This window comes from Chinchilla lanigera, unplaced genomic scaffold (assembly GCF_000276665.1).
Source record: "Chinchilla lanigera isolate Chin_1 unplaced genomic scaffold, ChiLan1.0 scaffold00067, whole genome shotgun sequence".
Lineage (NCBI taxonomy): Eukaryota > Metazoa > Chordata > Mammalia > Rodentia > Chinchillidae > Chinchilla > Chinchilla lanigera.
Window position 1 is genome coordinate 1,613,989 of NW_004955468.1, and position 16,286 is coordinate 1,630,274.

The 16,286-nt window shown below is 37.0% G+C and overlaps 1 protein-coding gene and 1 pseudogene across 1 annotated transcript in view; both read left to right on the forward strand.

The window, feature by feature from the left end:
* The first annotated feature begins 6,306 nt into the window (after positions 1-6,306).
* On the forward strand, positions 6,307-7,680 carry LOC102024206 (annotated as a pseudogene).
* Positions 7,681-9,967: 2,287 nt separating this feature from the next.
* LOC102027163 (zinc finger protein 850-like) overlaps positions 9,968-16,286 on the forward strand; it is a 124,580-nt gene continuing 118,261 nt past the window's right edge. Inside the window, 1 exon segment of the mRNA XM_005399890.2 lies at positions 9,968-10,113. Within this exon segment, the coding sequence (XP_005399947.2) occupies positions 10,033-10,113 (81 nt within the window). The 5' untranslated portion in view covers positions 9,968-10,032.

Sequence of the window (16,286 nt, forward strand, 5' to 3'; positions counted from 1 at the left end):
TCCAAGATTTAGCTATTACAAACTGAACTGCTATAAACATGGGTGCACATACATTGCTGTGGTACAATAGGTTTAATTCTTCTGGGAAGATACCCAGAGGGGAATAGCTGGGTTGAATAGGACCTCTAATCCTACTTTTAAAAGTAATCTCCACACTGATTTCCACAGTGGTTGCACCAGTATACACTCCCACCAATGGTGAAGAGGGGTTCCTTTTTCCCCACAGCTCCTCCAGCATTTGTTATTGGTTGATTTCTTGATGACAGCCATTCTTTCTGGGGTGAGATGGAATCTTATTGTTGTTTTAATTTGCATCTCTTGAATGACCAATGATGTTGAACATTTTTTCATGTGTTTATTTGCCATTTGTATTTATTCATCTGAGAAGTGCATGTTCATCTCAGATGCCTATTTTTGGATTGGGTCTTTGAATTTTTAAAAATTCTTTTTATGTTCTAGATAGAAGTCCTTTGTTGGAGGGACTGTTGGATTAAATTTTTTGCCCACTTTCTGTGTTGTCTCTTCACTCTGTTGGTGATTTCTTTTGATGTGAAAAAGCTTTTTAATAAGCTGAGATCCCATTTACTGATTCTTTGTAATATTTCCCTTATAGTCTACATTTTACTCATGAACTCTCTGACTACACCTGTATCTTCAAGTTTTCTACCTATTTTCTCTTCCAGTAAATTTAGTGTTTCTATTTTAATATTTAGATCTTTGATCAATTTTGATTAGTGCATGTTGATAGACATGTGACTAGTTTTAGTCTTTGGTATGTTTTTTGGCACCTTTTATTAAAGAGGCTATCTTTCTTTAGTGAACATGTTTGGCTCCTTTGTCAGTATCACTCAGTCAGTATCACTCAGTCACCTCAAGATCTCTGGAGAATAAGGTAAGTGCTAAATGAGTGTGGCAGAGTGTGTTTGGGGTTGTGTCTGCATCTTCTATTCTGTTCCACTGATCCTCACGCCTGTTTTGTTTTGTTTTGTTTCTTTTTTGCTGGTACCATGCTGAATTTCCCACAGTAGCTTTGCAGTATAATTTCAGGTCTGGGATCATGATGCCCCCTGACATGTTTTTGTTGCCCAGTATTGCTTTTGCTATTCTAGGTCTCTTCTGGTTCCAAATTTTAGGAGTTTTCTTTAGATCTATGAGGTATGCTGATGGTATCTTGATTGGGACTGCATTAAATCTGTATACCAGTTTTGGGAGTATGGCCATTTTCACTATGTTGTTTCTTCCTATCCAAGAGCAAGGGATATCTTTCCATTTTCTGGTATCTTCTTTGATCTCCTTTTTTAGGGTACTGTAATTTTCTTTGTACAGCTCTTTTACATCCTTTGTTAGATTGATTCCTAAGTATTTCATTTTTTATATGCTATTATAAAGTATATACTTTCCCTAATTTCTCTGTGACTTTGTTGCTTGTGTACAGGAATGCTATTGATTTTTTTTTTTTGCTATTGATTTTTGAGTGTTGATTTCATCCGGCTACACTACTGAATTTGGATATTAAATCTAGAATCTTTTGTGGAGTTTTTGGGGTCTTCTATGTATAGCATCATGTCATCTGCAGATAATGATAATTTAACTTCTTCCTTTCCTATCTTTATTTTTGAATTTTTTTCTCATGTCTAATTGCCCCAGTTAATGTTTCTAGAACTGTATTGAGGCTGGGAATATACTCAGTGGCAAAGCACCTTTCTGGCAAGTGCAAGGTCCTGAGTTCAATTCCTAGTACCGAAAAAAAATTTAAAAATCTAAAACTATATTGAAAAGGAGTGGTGATAATGGACATCCTTGTCTTGTTCCTGATTTTAGAGTGAAAGCTTTCAGCTTTTGACCATTTAATATGATGTTAGCTGTTGGTTTGTCATAGATGGCTTTTATAAGATTGAAGTAAAGACCATCTATTCCAATTTTCTTTAGGGTTTTTGTCATGAATGGGTGTTGGACTTTGTCAAATGCTTCTTATGCATCTGTTGAGATGATTATGTGATTTTGTCTTTGATTCTGTTAATATGGTATATTATATTTATTGATTTGCATATGTTGAACCATCCCTGCATCCGTGGGATGAATCCTACTTAGTCATGATGTATAATTTTCTTGATGATTTGCTGCATTCTGTTTGCCAGTATCTTATTAAGGATTTTTACATCTATGTTCATTAGGGAGATTGGCCTGTAGTTTCTTTTTTGGCTGTTTTTCTCTGCTTTTGGAATCAGGGTAATACTTGCTTCCAGGAGTGATTTTGGAAGTACTGCTTCCTTTTCAAATTCTTTAAAGAGTTTCAGCATTAGTGGCATTATTTCTTCTTTCAATTTCTTGTAGAATTCAACAGTGAATCTGTCAGGGCCTGGGCTTTTCTTTGTTGGGAAAGTTTTAATTACATTTTCAATTTCATTGGCTGTTATCAGATTATTTAGAATTTTTATATCTTCTTGGTTTAGTTTTGGCAATTTGGTTGTGTCTAGGAAACTGTCCATTTCTTCTGTGTTTTTTATCTTATTATAATATAGTTTCTCATAGCAGGTATTGATGATCTTCTGGATTTCTGTGGAATCCATTGTGATTTCCCTCTTTTCATTCCTAATTGCTTGAATTTGTGTTTTTTCTTTCCTCTTTTTGATGAGGTTGGATATTGTCTTATCAATTTTATTTATTCTTTCAAAGAGTTGACTTTTTGATTCATTGATTCTTTGTATTGTTTTCTTAGTCTCTGTTGCATTAATTTCTGCTCTTATCTTTATAATTTCCTCCCTCATACAAGCTTTGGGTTTGATTTGTTCTTCCTTTTCCAGAAGTTTGTGGTTCAACACTAGGTTGTTTGTTTGCACTCATTCTATTTTCCTGATGTGTGAGCTCATTGCTATAAATTTCCCTCATAGGACTTCTTTCATTGTATACCATACTTTCAGTATGTTGTATCGGCATTACTGTTTAATTATATATACTGTTTAATTTTGTCTTGAATTTCCTCTGTGACCCATTAATTGTTTAGAAGAGTGTTGTTTAATTTCATGTATTTATGTAGTTTTTGTGATTTCCTTTATCATTGATTTCCAGTTTCAGTGTACTATGGTCAGATAGTATGCATATGATGATTTCAATTTCTCAACATTTACTTAAACATGTTTTGTTAGCTAATTTATGGTGTTTTTGAGAACATTCCATATTCAGCTGAGAAGAATGTGTATTCTGATATTTTGGCATGGAACACTCTGTAGACATCTACCAAGTCCATTTATTCACAGGCTTGGTTTAATTCTAATATTTGTTGATTTTTTTTTTGTCTAATTGACCTATTCACTTGTGAGAGTGGGATATTAAGGCCCTCACTGCAATTGTGTTAGTGCTTATTTGGTTTTTCATGTCCATTAATATTAATTTTATATAGTTGGGTGAACCTGTGTTTGGTGCATAAATATTTGATTGTTATCTCTTCTTCTTAGAGTTTTCTCTTAACAAGTATCTAGTGACCTTTTTTTAATCTCTTTTGATCTGTTTTGGCTTAAAGTTTGCATTATCTGCAAATACAATAGTTATCTCTGCTTTTTTCTTGTTATGTTATGTTATGTTATGTTATATTTCTTATGTTAGATAGCCTTATCACTGGTATCAAGGCTTTTTTAGGAGCTGTCTGTTTCTCTGGGTGTCTTCTAGATGTGGGTATTCTTCATCTTTATGTCTGTCTCAAGAACCTACCTTCCCAATATATTAAGTCTGAGGAATTACTATCAATTTGACTTAGGGCCCACTCCTTTGGCACTGGACTATGGTGATGGCTATGACCCTTTACAATTGCAGTGTTGTCATACAGTGGGGGAAAACGTTACAGCATGTGTGACATCCTGGTTAAAGTAGTTTAGTTAGCAATAACAATAGAGTCAAGTACAGCCTGGCTACTGACAAACTGTGGCAACTATTAGCTTGCTATCTTTAACCATAAGAAGAAGGTCTACAGAAATATATAATCCAATTTATAACAGGAACTTTTATGCAATGATTTTCTATGTACTGGGGTGATTTTACCTTGTTGAGGGGGATTAGGAGGATAGGGGGTAGGATGGAGAGATGAATAAGGTTAAATATAGTAGGTGCAAGGTTGGAGGACACAAGATGATAATCCAGCTTTGGGTAATTGTAGGACACAGGAGAGAAGGATTGGAAGGGAAGGCCTAGGAGCTTTGAAGTGAACCAGAAAGTGATGAGACAATGTTTACTTGCATGAAAGGATCAAAAGTCAAGCAAGATAGTGGACAAAAGAGAGGAAAAGGACAAGTAGAATAAAACAAAAAGGTTAGAGATCACCTGTTAGTTTATATTGCTAATGCTGCATGGGATATTTCCAAGCCTCTAGTTCCCCCTGTTCATTGTATGCGCCTTAGCCAGGGTCCTACTGTGTTGCTAGTGTTCCCACAGGTCTCCAGGCCCTCAGTCCCACCAGTGGAGGGAGGGAGGGGCAGATCTGATACTTCTCCCCCGTGCCCCAGCCCTGTCTCAGGTCAATGGAGGAAAGGAGGAGCCAAACTCACACTCCTCTTGCCAACCAAAATGTCTCAGGTAGGTGAAGGAAGGGAGGAGCTGAACTCAGACTCCTCTCCCCAGTTGTGCCATCCCGGGTCGATGGAGGAAGCGAGGAGGAGCATGAACTCACACTCCTCTCACCAGCTGCACCATCCTGGAACAATGGTGGAAGCTCTAACATTTTAAATGAACACAGTACAAATAGGTTTTTCTTTTTTCTTTTTTAAAGACTGGTTCTCACTATGTAATTGAGGCTGGCTTTGAATTCACTTTGGAACCCAGGATGGCCTCAGACTTGAAGCAATCCTCCAGCCTCAGTTTCCTGAATGCTGGGATTACTGGCCTGTGCCAACATGCCCAACAGTTTTTTCAATTCATAGCTGTTTTATACTTTGTTTATTGCTTCTGACTACATGGCTGATTATGACATGTTAGATATTTCACTTTATGGCATAGTAGATATTTCACTCTTACCCAAAGTTTTAAGGTAATAATGAGACAAATACAAAAATGAAGACAGAAATACTATTTTATCCTGCATTCATGACCCATTAGGCATTTGTAGGCCCAGCCTCAAAGTCCGCATTGTAAACTGATTCACTAAAAATAGTTCCTATAGTGAAACATTGTATTAGCTGATATAATATATATTTTTCTTTCTCAAGATAAATTCATTTGCTAATTATTTCATATTATGATGGAAAGATGACTGTAGAAACTCTTGGCACAAATGACTGTACAAAAGCCTGCGCTTACAGAATTGACCAAACTCTAGTATTCTCTTTTAGTAGCTTAAGTCTGTGTCTGTTGGATGAGTCCAGCTCCCCTTCAAATGCTTGCCTGAAGAAGGTCAGAGTTGCAGACAATTTACTACTTGCTCCAGCCAAACCTGAAAATTGGCATATATGCTCTTGAGCCCACTCTTACATTTAGAAAGTTGGTAATTTATAAATCATTTCTCAGCCCTTTGAGATATAAATCTACTGCCTTCAACTTTCTCTTCAGAGACCCAGAAATACAGACATTCAAGGAGATACAACTCTTGCTCTAGCCTTCCAGATCCTGTGGGAGGATCATAACCTAATTTTGAGGGGTGTCTTACTCCAAATTGCATTCTCTTCAGTCAGAAAGAGAAAACTTTCTGTCTCCTTTGGATAAGTGCTGGTTAGTAAAAATCCAGATGGCAAGCCAGGCCTGGTGGCACATGCCTGAAATCCCAGCACTTGAGAAGCTGAGGCACGAGGATCGTTACAAATTTGAGACCCACCTGGGCTACAAAGTGAGCTCAAGACCAGCCTGAACTGCATAGTGAGACCCTGTCTCAAAAAGAAAAAAAAAAGTGCAGATGGTATAGTCATGTGGACTGGGCTCCTTGTTTATACCCCCAATCTTTACTTTAGCACCTCTCAGCATTTCAAGTTTCCTGCATTTTGTTTCCCAAAGCCGAGTTCCATTTACAGTGGTTTGGCTTCCCTACTACAGTAGTTTCTGATGAATAAAATATCTTTATTGCCTTAAAATGATGTCCTGTTTTGTTCCACTTTAATAGAATTTAACTATTTTATGTTTTTGAATACCACTTATGTCAGACAATTCTCTGATTAAATATAAACTGACAAAATAATAATATAATCTCAAGAGGTTTTAAAAAATAAAACCTCTCTTTTGTTTTTTCTTTGTTTTTGAGACAGGGTCTCAAAATATAGTTCAGGCTGTCCTCGAACTCACTATGTAATCCAGGCTGGTTTTAAACTCATGATGATACTCTTGCCTCAGCCTCCCAAGTACTGGGATTACAATCATACCCAACCACCCCTGGCTAATAAAACGTCTTGTCATTGATAACTTGTATTATAAACTTAAGAGACAGAATAGAATAGAAAACACTGAGTAGAGAGTTAAGAGTATTGATAAATGTGGACTCAATAAGTATGATTGGGCCTACAAGTGTAGTGGCTAAAAAAACCTACAAACTAGTACAGTAAAAAAATTTGAAATAATAAAAACCAATCCAACACAAAGAAAGGAGAGAAAAAGGAAGCATGCAACACAAAGTAAAACATAAAATGGCACATTTTCATTTAAACGTATCAGTAGCTACATTAAATGCCACAGTTAAGAGAGATCTTGTGAGTGTATTTAAGAGCTATGGATATGTGTGTTCTTCCTGAGGTAGAAGAAATATAGGTAGAAAGGAGACAAGGAAAATCATAATTTAAGAAGAATACAACTCAGGGAGCTCAGCTGGCCCCTCCCCAAGATGGCTCCTGGCCAATCGTTCTTTTGCTTGGGACAACTGAGCCTTTAGCACTCACCGCCAGCGAGTGCAGTCCTTCACTGCCGAGTCTCTCCATGGAGGCCTCTGGGGTTGCCAGCAATCGTTGTATCCTCAGGGAAACTGGTAACATCAAAGCTGGTTTAGAACATCTGCCACCAACTGAACAGGCCAAAGCCAGAATGCAACTAGCTGCTTGAAGCTGCTGTGAAAGCTGATGAAGCATTGAAGGCCAAAGATAGAAATGAAGAAGAAGCAAAGAGCAGAGAGGCAGAAGACGAAGCCACCCTGGTAGAACAAGTAAAAAGAGTTAAAGAAGTTAAAGATATTGGAAGTAATTCTTTTGTTCAGCAGAGATGCAGATTAAGTAAAGAAGTCAAAAAGTCAGTGGAACCTAGTGAAGTAAAACCTAACTACTCCACCATCAGGACCAGCATCTGTAGTTGCTGATCCACCCAGGGTTGAAAAAGAAAAAGACTCTAGCAGCATCCCTACTGCTATCAAGTACCAAGATGACAATTCTCTGGTTCATCCAAATATATTTATTGAAAAAGCTGAAGCTGAGGAAAAGTGGTTCAAGGGATTACTTGCTCTTTGACAAGAGAGATTAATGGGCAGTCCTGTGGCCTAATATATTGGTTAAATCAACAGTAATTGGTAATATATTGGTTAAATCAACAGTAACTTTGGAAATTTAGGTTTTTGAATCCCAATATTAACTTTTACTCTTAAAAAGAACTTAGCTTATTATCTAAAAGTGTATATTCTACCCATCTCTCATGTAGGCTTGAGTATTTGTTGATTTGAACTGAATCAGACATTGTAAATAGCAAAGCTAGAACAAAATTTTTAAATGCATGAAAATGTACTATTAATAAAGCTAATCATAAAATATTGTTAAATAGTATTCAGGAGTGTTTTATAGTACAGCTTGAAAAAGTTGTTATTTAAATACTATTGCTTCAGATAACTGTAACTGCATATATAAGAATCAAATTATATGCTATAAATATGAGATTTCATCTACAGATTAGGAAACCCCAGTTGAATCTTTTATCTCACCTTGTTAAAAAAAGTTTAGGAACAATAAAAAGCACCCAAAACTACCTAAGCAAAACAAGCATGGTAAAATTAAAGGACTAACATATCCACCCCCCCAAAAAAAAGAAGAATACAATTTAGGACACAAAGCTACTCAAGGTTATCCATGTCTATGTAGTGCTCCATATCTTTACTGCCCAGGCTTGTTTTTTGTGTTTGTCTTGTTTTTAAACTTCCAAGTCCATCATGTCACTGGGAAACTGATTCCTTACACAGTTCCTCACTTCTGTGTTCTTTGTGTTTTAGATGAAAAAATTCATAGAAGACATAGAGGTGGCCATGCTGAAATTTGGCAGAATTTACTATAAGAAGATATAAAGAGAATTACACCTTAAATAAGAAGTGTCATGTAGGCGTCTACTCTAAGTGCAGATTTGGATTCTTTTTTTGTTGTTGTTTTTGTAGATTGACCCAAAGACCTTTGTACCCCAGCCACACACCATATATATAATTTTTAAAAATATTTATTTATTTATTTATTGCAACAGGGTCTCCCTATGTAGTCTGGGCTGATCTTGAACCCACTATGAGCTCAGAATCCTCCTGCCTCAGCCTCATGGGTGCTGAGATTGCAGGTGTGCACCACCAGGCCCAATTTATTTTTGAGACAAGTTGTCTTTCTAAATTGTATAAACTGGGTTCAAACTTGAAATCCTCCTGCTTCACCTTCTCAGAATGTTGGGAGTATAGGCATATACTACCACGCCCTGCTTTAATGTCTTTTTATGTGCAGGAGAATCATTCTCAGGGTTCAGGGAACTATGATGATTATCATTGTTTTAACTATATAATATACATGCTTATTAATATTTTTCTTAGCGCTTACTTTGGAAAGTTGGTATTTTGAAAATATCTTCCTTGTTCTTTTCAGATGGTTAGTGCCCCCCAAGGGCCTTAATCATGTAAGAAATTTAGAACTTTATGAAAAAAATTTCAAATCAAAATGAAGTCTCAGCACAAGATATGAGTGTCTTTAAAGAAGACATCCCTTCTGATGTCATTGAGCTGAATTTGAGACAAACCAAAAATGTTACAGTACATAACTTTAAAATGTCATAGTGCTATGTAGGGTCATTTTGGATCGGAGACCAAATACATGATTCTAAGTGGATTATACACTGACGTCTTTATTTCTTCATTGAATGTAACTGGCAGAGCATACTATTGTACTGTACTGTAATTTGGACCTTTTCTGTCCCTCAGGCTCACTAGTGTCTACCTACCTGCGTAACAATCACTCCCCAAACCTTTAAAGATACTACAAATCCATAAATTAACCTAGTTTAGTAATAGGGTTAAGGGCAGCAACCTGATCCTAAAATGAACAGATTCAAAGAGTGTAAAGAGTGTTTTTGGTAAAACATCTTAAGATCAGTCACCCTAAAGGACAACTTTAAGACTGCTATGTGTCCCCAACGCTAGACTACAGTGCTGCTTTCTCCTTTATTTAATTCTGCCTAATAAAACCATTCTTTCAAAAACAAAAACAAAACCCATTCTTTGTCTCTCACTGACATCTTGGAATTCCCTAAAAAGAATCAAGAACCTACTCCGCTGGCTAATATGAGAACTTCCTATTAGCTAGCAGAGTAGGTGTAGGGACTCCAGGTGACATTTCCTTAATCACTAGACCTCTCCCAATCTTATGACCATGAAAGCCTGGGCTAAGAGACTACACTGGGCAAACCTTAAGCAGCAACCAAGTGCCTAGAGCCACAGACTTCAGGTAGGGAGAGCGTCGGATGCAAAGGCCTTCGGGAAATGTAGTCCAGTGCTCCAAAATAACAGCCACCGAAGGTGGGATGTGCAGAAGTGCTTTCGCACGCTTGGTCCCAAAGTAAAGTTCTCCACCCCATCCCGAACAGAAGACTCAGAAATTTTAGGGGACCCTAACCTATGTTCTGTAAGAGGTTCCCCTGAATTCCAACTGCCAATTACACGCACGCTTCTCTTCTGAGATTGCCTACTTCTGTTTAGAAAAGCGTTCTCGGACAGTGAGGATCTCGCGGGAAGTTGGTTACAGTGCAGTGCATTCTGGGAAACGTAGTGTCCTGCGGGCGCAGAAAAATGGCTGAACTGGCTGGAAGGATGTTGTTCGGGATCTTATAACCGCCGTACTGAATGTGATGAGTACCTGGCCAGACAGCGCTCGATTGTCCTCGGAGGACGCTGACGCGTCCGGGTACAATGTGTGCTTTTGTATAGGGGTGAGTGTAGTTACTGGTTCTAAGCAGTTGGAGTCGGGAGGTAAGGCCTGTTTTTCTCGGATGCCAGGCTGCCTGCTGGCTAGCTGTAGGGGACGCACCCGGATCCCAGCATGGGGCTGGAACTGCACACAGACACCAGCTGAAGGCCCTGCGGCTGGCGGGTGTGGCAGGAGTGACCGGCTGCAGGGAGCATGTGACTGTGTGCCAGAGCGTGCGCGTGAGACCATCAGAGTGTGAGTGACAGATTCACGATTTCGGATCCCCCCTTGCACCGTGCAGTGCGGGAAAGTAACGGTAGTTGTTTGAGGTTCGTTTACTCGAACATTTGGAAAGGAAGAAACTAAATAATAGATGTGGTAGCAGTATAAAACAGGGTTTCTGTTTACCAGATAAGTTTATTGCATAAAATATCCATCGTGACTTTTAAATACAGACAGAAAAATATGTGAAAGCAATATTGAAAGTTCTGCTGACTGTATATGTGCAGGCCTACTTCCAGACTCTGCATTTTGTTCTGTTGATCTGTTTATGTGTCTGAAAATCAGTAACATACTGTCTTGATCGATATCGCTGAAAGTTAGAAATCAAGAAATGTAAAATTTCCAACTTTGTTCATTTTCAAAGTTGTTTTGAATGTTCTCTTTGTTCAGACTTTGAGGCCAGCCTAGGCTACAAAGTGAGTTCAAGGCCAGCCTGAATTGCATAGTGAAACCCTGTCTCAAGAAGACACACACACAAAAAAAGTTGACATCCTTTACCTTATTCCTAAGATAAAAAGCATTTAACCACTTACCACTAAGAACAGTGATAGCTAAAAGGTTTTTTGTAGTTGTTCATTACCAGATTGTGGAAATTCCTTTGCATTCCTCATGTCATTGTTCACAGCTTTTAGGAGAAATGTGTTAGATTTTTTCCAAATGCTTTTTGTACATCTTTGAGATGATCATTTGTTTTTTAATGAATGCACTGAATTTTTTCTGTTAACGAAAATTTTAATGATTTTTAAATATGAACCAAACTTGCATTTCTGGGACCCCTTTCTCATAATTTCTTTTTAAAATTTTTTAAAATACTTATTTATTTTTTATGATTTCTACTTTTGATATGTTGTCAGACTTAAAATTTAAAATTTTCTTTAGTACATATACTTGCAGTGGCTTACTGATTTTGGTATCAGGATAATGCTGACTCACTGAATGACTTGTGAGGTATTGTCATTTTGGAAGAGTTTGTTTCAGAATTGGAATTATTTCTTCTTCAGATATTTGGTAAAATATCTCAACAAAGCCACCTGGGCCTGGAATTTTATTACTTCAGTGTTTAAGCTCTGAATTAAATGTAATAGATACAGGGATACTCATGAGCCTTTTCTTAAGAAAGCTTTGGTAATTTGTATTTTTTGTCAATTTTATCCAATTTTTAACATTTAGAGTTGGGTAGACTGTGCCTAGGATCCAGGAGGTCTTCAAATCAATCCCCAGGACTATGAAAGAAAGAAAGAGAAAGAAAGAAAGGAAGAGAAAAAGTAAATTGGTATAAATATGTTCTAAATACATTTTTCTCCTTTCAAGATCTGTAGAATAAATAATAATACTGTATTTGTTTTTTGTTTTGTTTCATTTTGTTTTGTTTTGTTTTCCGGTACTGGGAATCAAACTCACGACCTTGCGCTTGCCAGGCAGGTGCTGTGCTGCTGAGCTGAATCCCCAGCTCCCTGTTTTCTTATATTTGATGGTAATTTGTGTCTTCCTGTTTTTCTGCTTGATATAAGCTTATCAGTTTCATTGAGTTTTTCAAAAATGGATTTTGGATATTTTTATTTAAACTTTTTCCCCCGTTTTATTGATTTCAGCTTTGGTGTCTATTTTTCCTTTCTTCTGATTATACCTAATTTATTTCCTCATTTTTCCCATAAATTTTTATGGGGAAAGCTAAGGCCATCAATTTTAGTATTCTCCTTTGTAATGTAAGCATTTAGGTAGGCTTTATTTATTTATTTTTGAGACAGGATCTCCATATGTAGTTCAGGCTAGCCTTGACTTTACTATGTAGCCCAGGTTGGCCTTCAATTTGTGGCAACCCACCTGCCTCAGCCTCTAGAGTGCTGAGATTACAGACCTGCACCACCATACCTGGCCAGTGTAAGCCTTGAGAACCACATTTTCCCCTAAGTATTGCTTCAGCTACTCATTTTGAAGGTCCGTGTTTTTATTTTCTTAATTCAAAAATATTCACTTAACTGCTTTAGGATAATTTTTAACCATTGCGCTAATTAGAAGCATCTTAGTTTCCAAGTATAGAGGGTTTGGTTCAGTTATCTCTGTATTATTGATATCTAACCTAATTCCTTTGTGACAAGAGAATATACTTTCAGTGACTTAAAATTGTTTTACATTCAGTGAAATTTGGTTAGTACGCAGAATATTGTCTACTTGATAACTGTTCTGTATAATACACACTTGAAAAGAGTGTGTATTCTATTTGGGGGTAGAGTGACCTATAAATGTCAATTAGGACAGATTGACTGATAGTGGTGTTCAAGTGTTCCATATTTTTATTTTCTGTTCATTCATCTGCTAATTACTGAGATAACTGTGCTAAAATCTCTGTGGATTTGTCCTTGCAGTGTAATAGTCTTTGTTTCATGAATTTTGAGACAATCGCTTTCTTAATTCATTTTTTGGTTTTTTTTTTTTTTTTTTTTTGAGACAAGGTCTCACTATGTAGTCCAGGCTGGCAACTCATGTAGTCCAGGGTGTTTTCAAACTCATGGCCGTCTTCCTGAGTGTTGGGATTACAGACATCTGCACCAAGCCTGGCCCCTTAAAACAGTCTTTTGATTACTGTCAGCAAGTTAGGGTTTTTTCTGTACTTTCACTTTTATCCTACTGTACCTTTCCATAGATAACACAGGTTTTCATAATCCAATTTGATAATGTTTGTGTTTTACTTGGTCTGCTAGTTTCCAGTGACTACAGTTAAAAATCTACTATAATTTGGTGACTTTAAGACAATAGCAATTTATTCTTTCTGGACTATAGAAAAGTTCTATTTCACTGGGCCAAACCAAGGTGTCAGCAGGACTGTAATGCCTCTGGAAGGCACAAAGGAAGAATCCACCCCATGCCATTTCTGCAACTTCTCAAGACTTCTGATTTGCTGGCTTTTACTCACTCCATTCATTTTATTTATGGTACAGGAGATTGAACTGAGGTTCTTCACCGTATGCTATACTCCTAGCCCCATTCACCTACCCTCTTTTTTTCTGTTTGTTTAATTTTGAGATAGGGACTCTTGAGCTGTCTAAGTTGCTCATACTGGGTTCTAAGTTGATGATGCTCCTACCTCAGCCTTCCAGAGTGCTAAGTTTATAGATGTGTCCAACCCAGCTTGGCTTGTGTCACTCCAATCTTTTTGCTTTGTTTTGTTTTTATATTTTTATTTTTATCACTCTAATCTTAAGGCCTGCATCTTCGTTTTTTTCACTCTTTTTAAAAAATTAGTACATTTGTATTACATGCTGACATTCATTGTGAGTTGTTACATTTACATAATACATCTTAATTCTTTTTTTATCCCCTTCCCTTTCACTCCCTCCCCTTTCCCGCCATCTAGTGATCCCCTTCCTATTTTGCAAAAGCTCCTCATTTCCTATTACCTGTCTTTCATTTTGTTCTTTTGGGTTTCTCATTTGAGAGAAACCATGCAATATTTAAGCTTGTGAGTTGATTTATTTCACTTAACATCATGGTCTCAAAGTACATCCATTTTCCTGCAAATGACTCAAGTTTATCCTCCTTTTTGGTAGTACTTCATTCTGTGTAAATATCACATTTTCATTATTCACTCATCTGTTGATGGATATTTAAGCTGCTTCCAAGATTTAGCTATTATGAGTTGTGCTGCTATAAACATGGGTATGCATGAATCACTGTAATATGTGTCTTGAACTCCTTCAGGAAGATACCAAGAAGGGGAATAGCTGGGGGTCAAATGAGATTTCTATTTTTAGTTTTCTGAGGAATCTCCATATTGATTTCCATAGGGAGTGTTCTAGTTTACATTCCCACCAACAATACAGAAGGGTTCCTGATTCCCAACAGCCTTGTTAACATTTGTTACTATTTGATTTCTTGATGATAGCCATTCTTTCTGGAGTAAGATAGAATCTCAGTTGTTTTTTTTTTTTAATTTACATTTCTCTAATGGCCAGAGATGTTATTTTTTTTCCCCCTTTCTTTGTTTATTTTTTGGCTTGTGAGACAGGGTCTTGCTTTGTAGTTGTAGTTCAGACTGGCCTTGAACTCATTTATGTAGCCCAGGCTGGCCTCAAACTCATGATGATTCTCCTGCCCCCACATCCTGAGTACTGAGATGACAGGCATGCTTGACTTTTTTCATGTGTTTATTCAGACCCACATCTTCAACTCACTCTCTGCTCAATCTTTTTATGGCCTCCTCCTGTGAATGTCTGTATCTCCTGTATTCTTCTGGCTCTCAGCAAAATGTCATCTTGTCAAGATCCTTAATTGTATCTATAGTTTCTGTTACCATATAAGGCAAAATTTACAAGTTCCAAGGATTAGGACATAGTATTTTGGGGGGACATTATTTAGTTTACTGCAATTGGAATGTTTAGATCATTGGCCAGTGGAATTATTTATGTAGTTAGGTTTAAATGTACTTTGTACATCTATCATCTATCTCTTCCTTCTTTTTTCCTTCCTTGTTTTTGATAAACTAATCATTTTTAATTAAATCAGTATGCTTTATTGATTTTATTAGCTTTCTCTGTGGGATTTGTGGGCCATAACATTTTTGTCACAATTACTCAACTCTGAGAATGCTCAGAGTATAAATGGATTAGCATGGTTGTGTTATAATACAACTTTATAAATCATGGAATTTGAATTTCACGTAAGTTTCATGTGTCATAAAATATTATTCTTTTGTCCTTTCCTCCCAATCTGTGGGCTGTGTAAAACAGACCATATTTGGCTCATGGGTTATACATAGTTTGTAGATCCCTGCCCTAGAGCAACTAACTAATGAAGAAATGACTTTAAAATACTGTTGATAGAAAATAAATATCTGATAAATTATGAGAGGAACTAAAGTGGCACACTAAAAAACTAAGACAAAAATACAGTCACAGAGGCCCAAGAAGAACAAAAAGAGACATATAGAAAATAAATAGCAGAATATCAAATGCAAATCCACTCATCAATAATTTCACTACATGTCTATGGTCTAGATATCCCCCTCAAAAAGCAGAGCTTGTCAGATTGGTAAAAGAAAAGCAATTTCCAACTATTGTCTAACTTTAAGAAACATACTTTAGATTCAAAGGCAAAAGTAGTTTGAAAGGAAATAGATGGAAAAAGACACCATGCAAACAAATCATAAGTGAACAAGAGTGGCTATGTTACTAGCATATTGAATATAAATACTAATAGCAATAACAAGGGATATTTTAAAATGATATTGCATCATCAAAAGTAATATCAAAACTAGGAAAAACTTGTTGGGCATGGTGGTGCACGCCTGTAATACCAGCATTCAGGAAGCTGAGGCAGGAGGATTGCTGCGAGTTCAAGGCCACCATGGGCTATATAGTGAATCCAGGATAAGGGTGAACTACATAGCAAGACCCTGTCTCAAGAAATAACAAAAAACAAATAAACAAAACAAAAACTAGGAGAAACTTGAACAATAAAATTAAGTTATATTGGATTATAACCACTGGTATAAAATACCCACAAGGCCATACTGATATAAATAAAAGATCAACTAAATGGGGGGGAGATAGACAAAACTTACATACAGAATAAGTCAAAGTAATTTCTGTAGATTTTCTTCTCTTGAGGTATGTCTTAGTTACTGTTCTCCTTGCTGAGACAAAATACCCCACACCTATAAATTAAGGGAGGAAAGGTTTATAAATTCACATTTTATAGAGGTTTCAGTCCATAATCAGTGGCATGGCAGAGGAGCAACAGCTCATGGCAGCAGAAGACAGCAAAAGCAACAAGGGAGGTAAGAGGTCAGCCTCTTTCTGTCCCTCATATTTCATGGAGACTACTTGCCCTAGGGCAGGTGTGGTACTCACATCCTTAATCCCAGCACTGGACCTTGAATTAACTACAAACTCTAGATTCACCCACCTCTGAAAA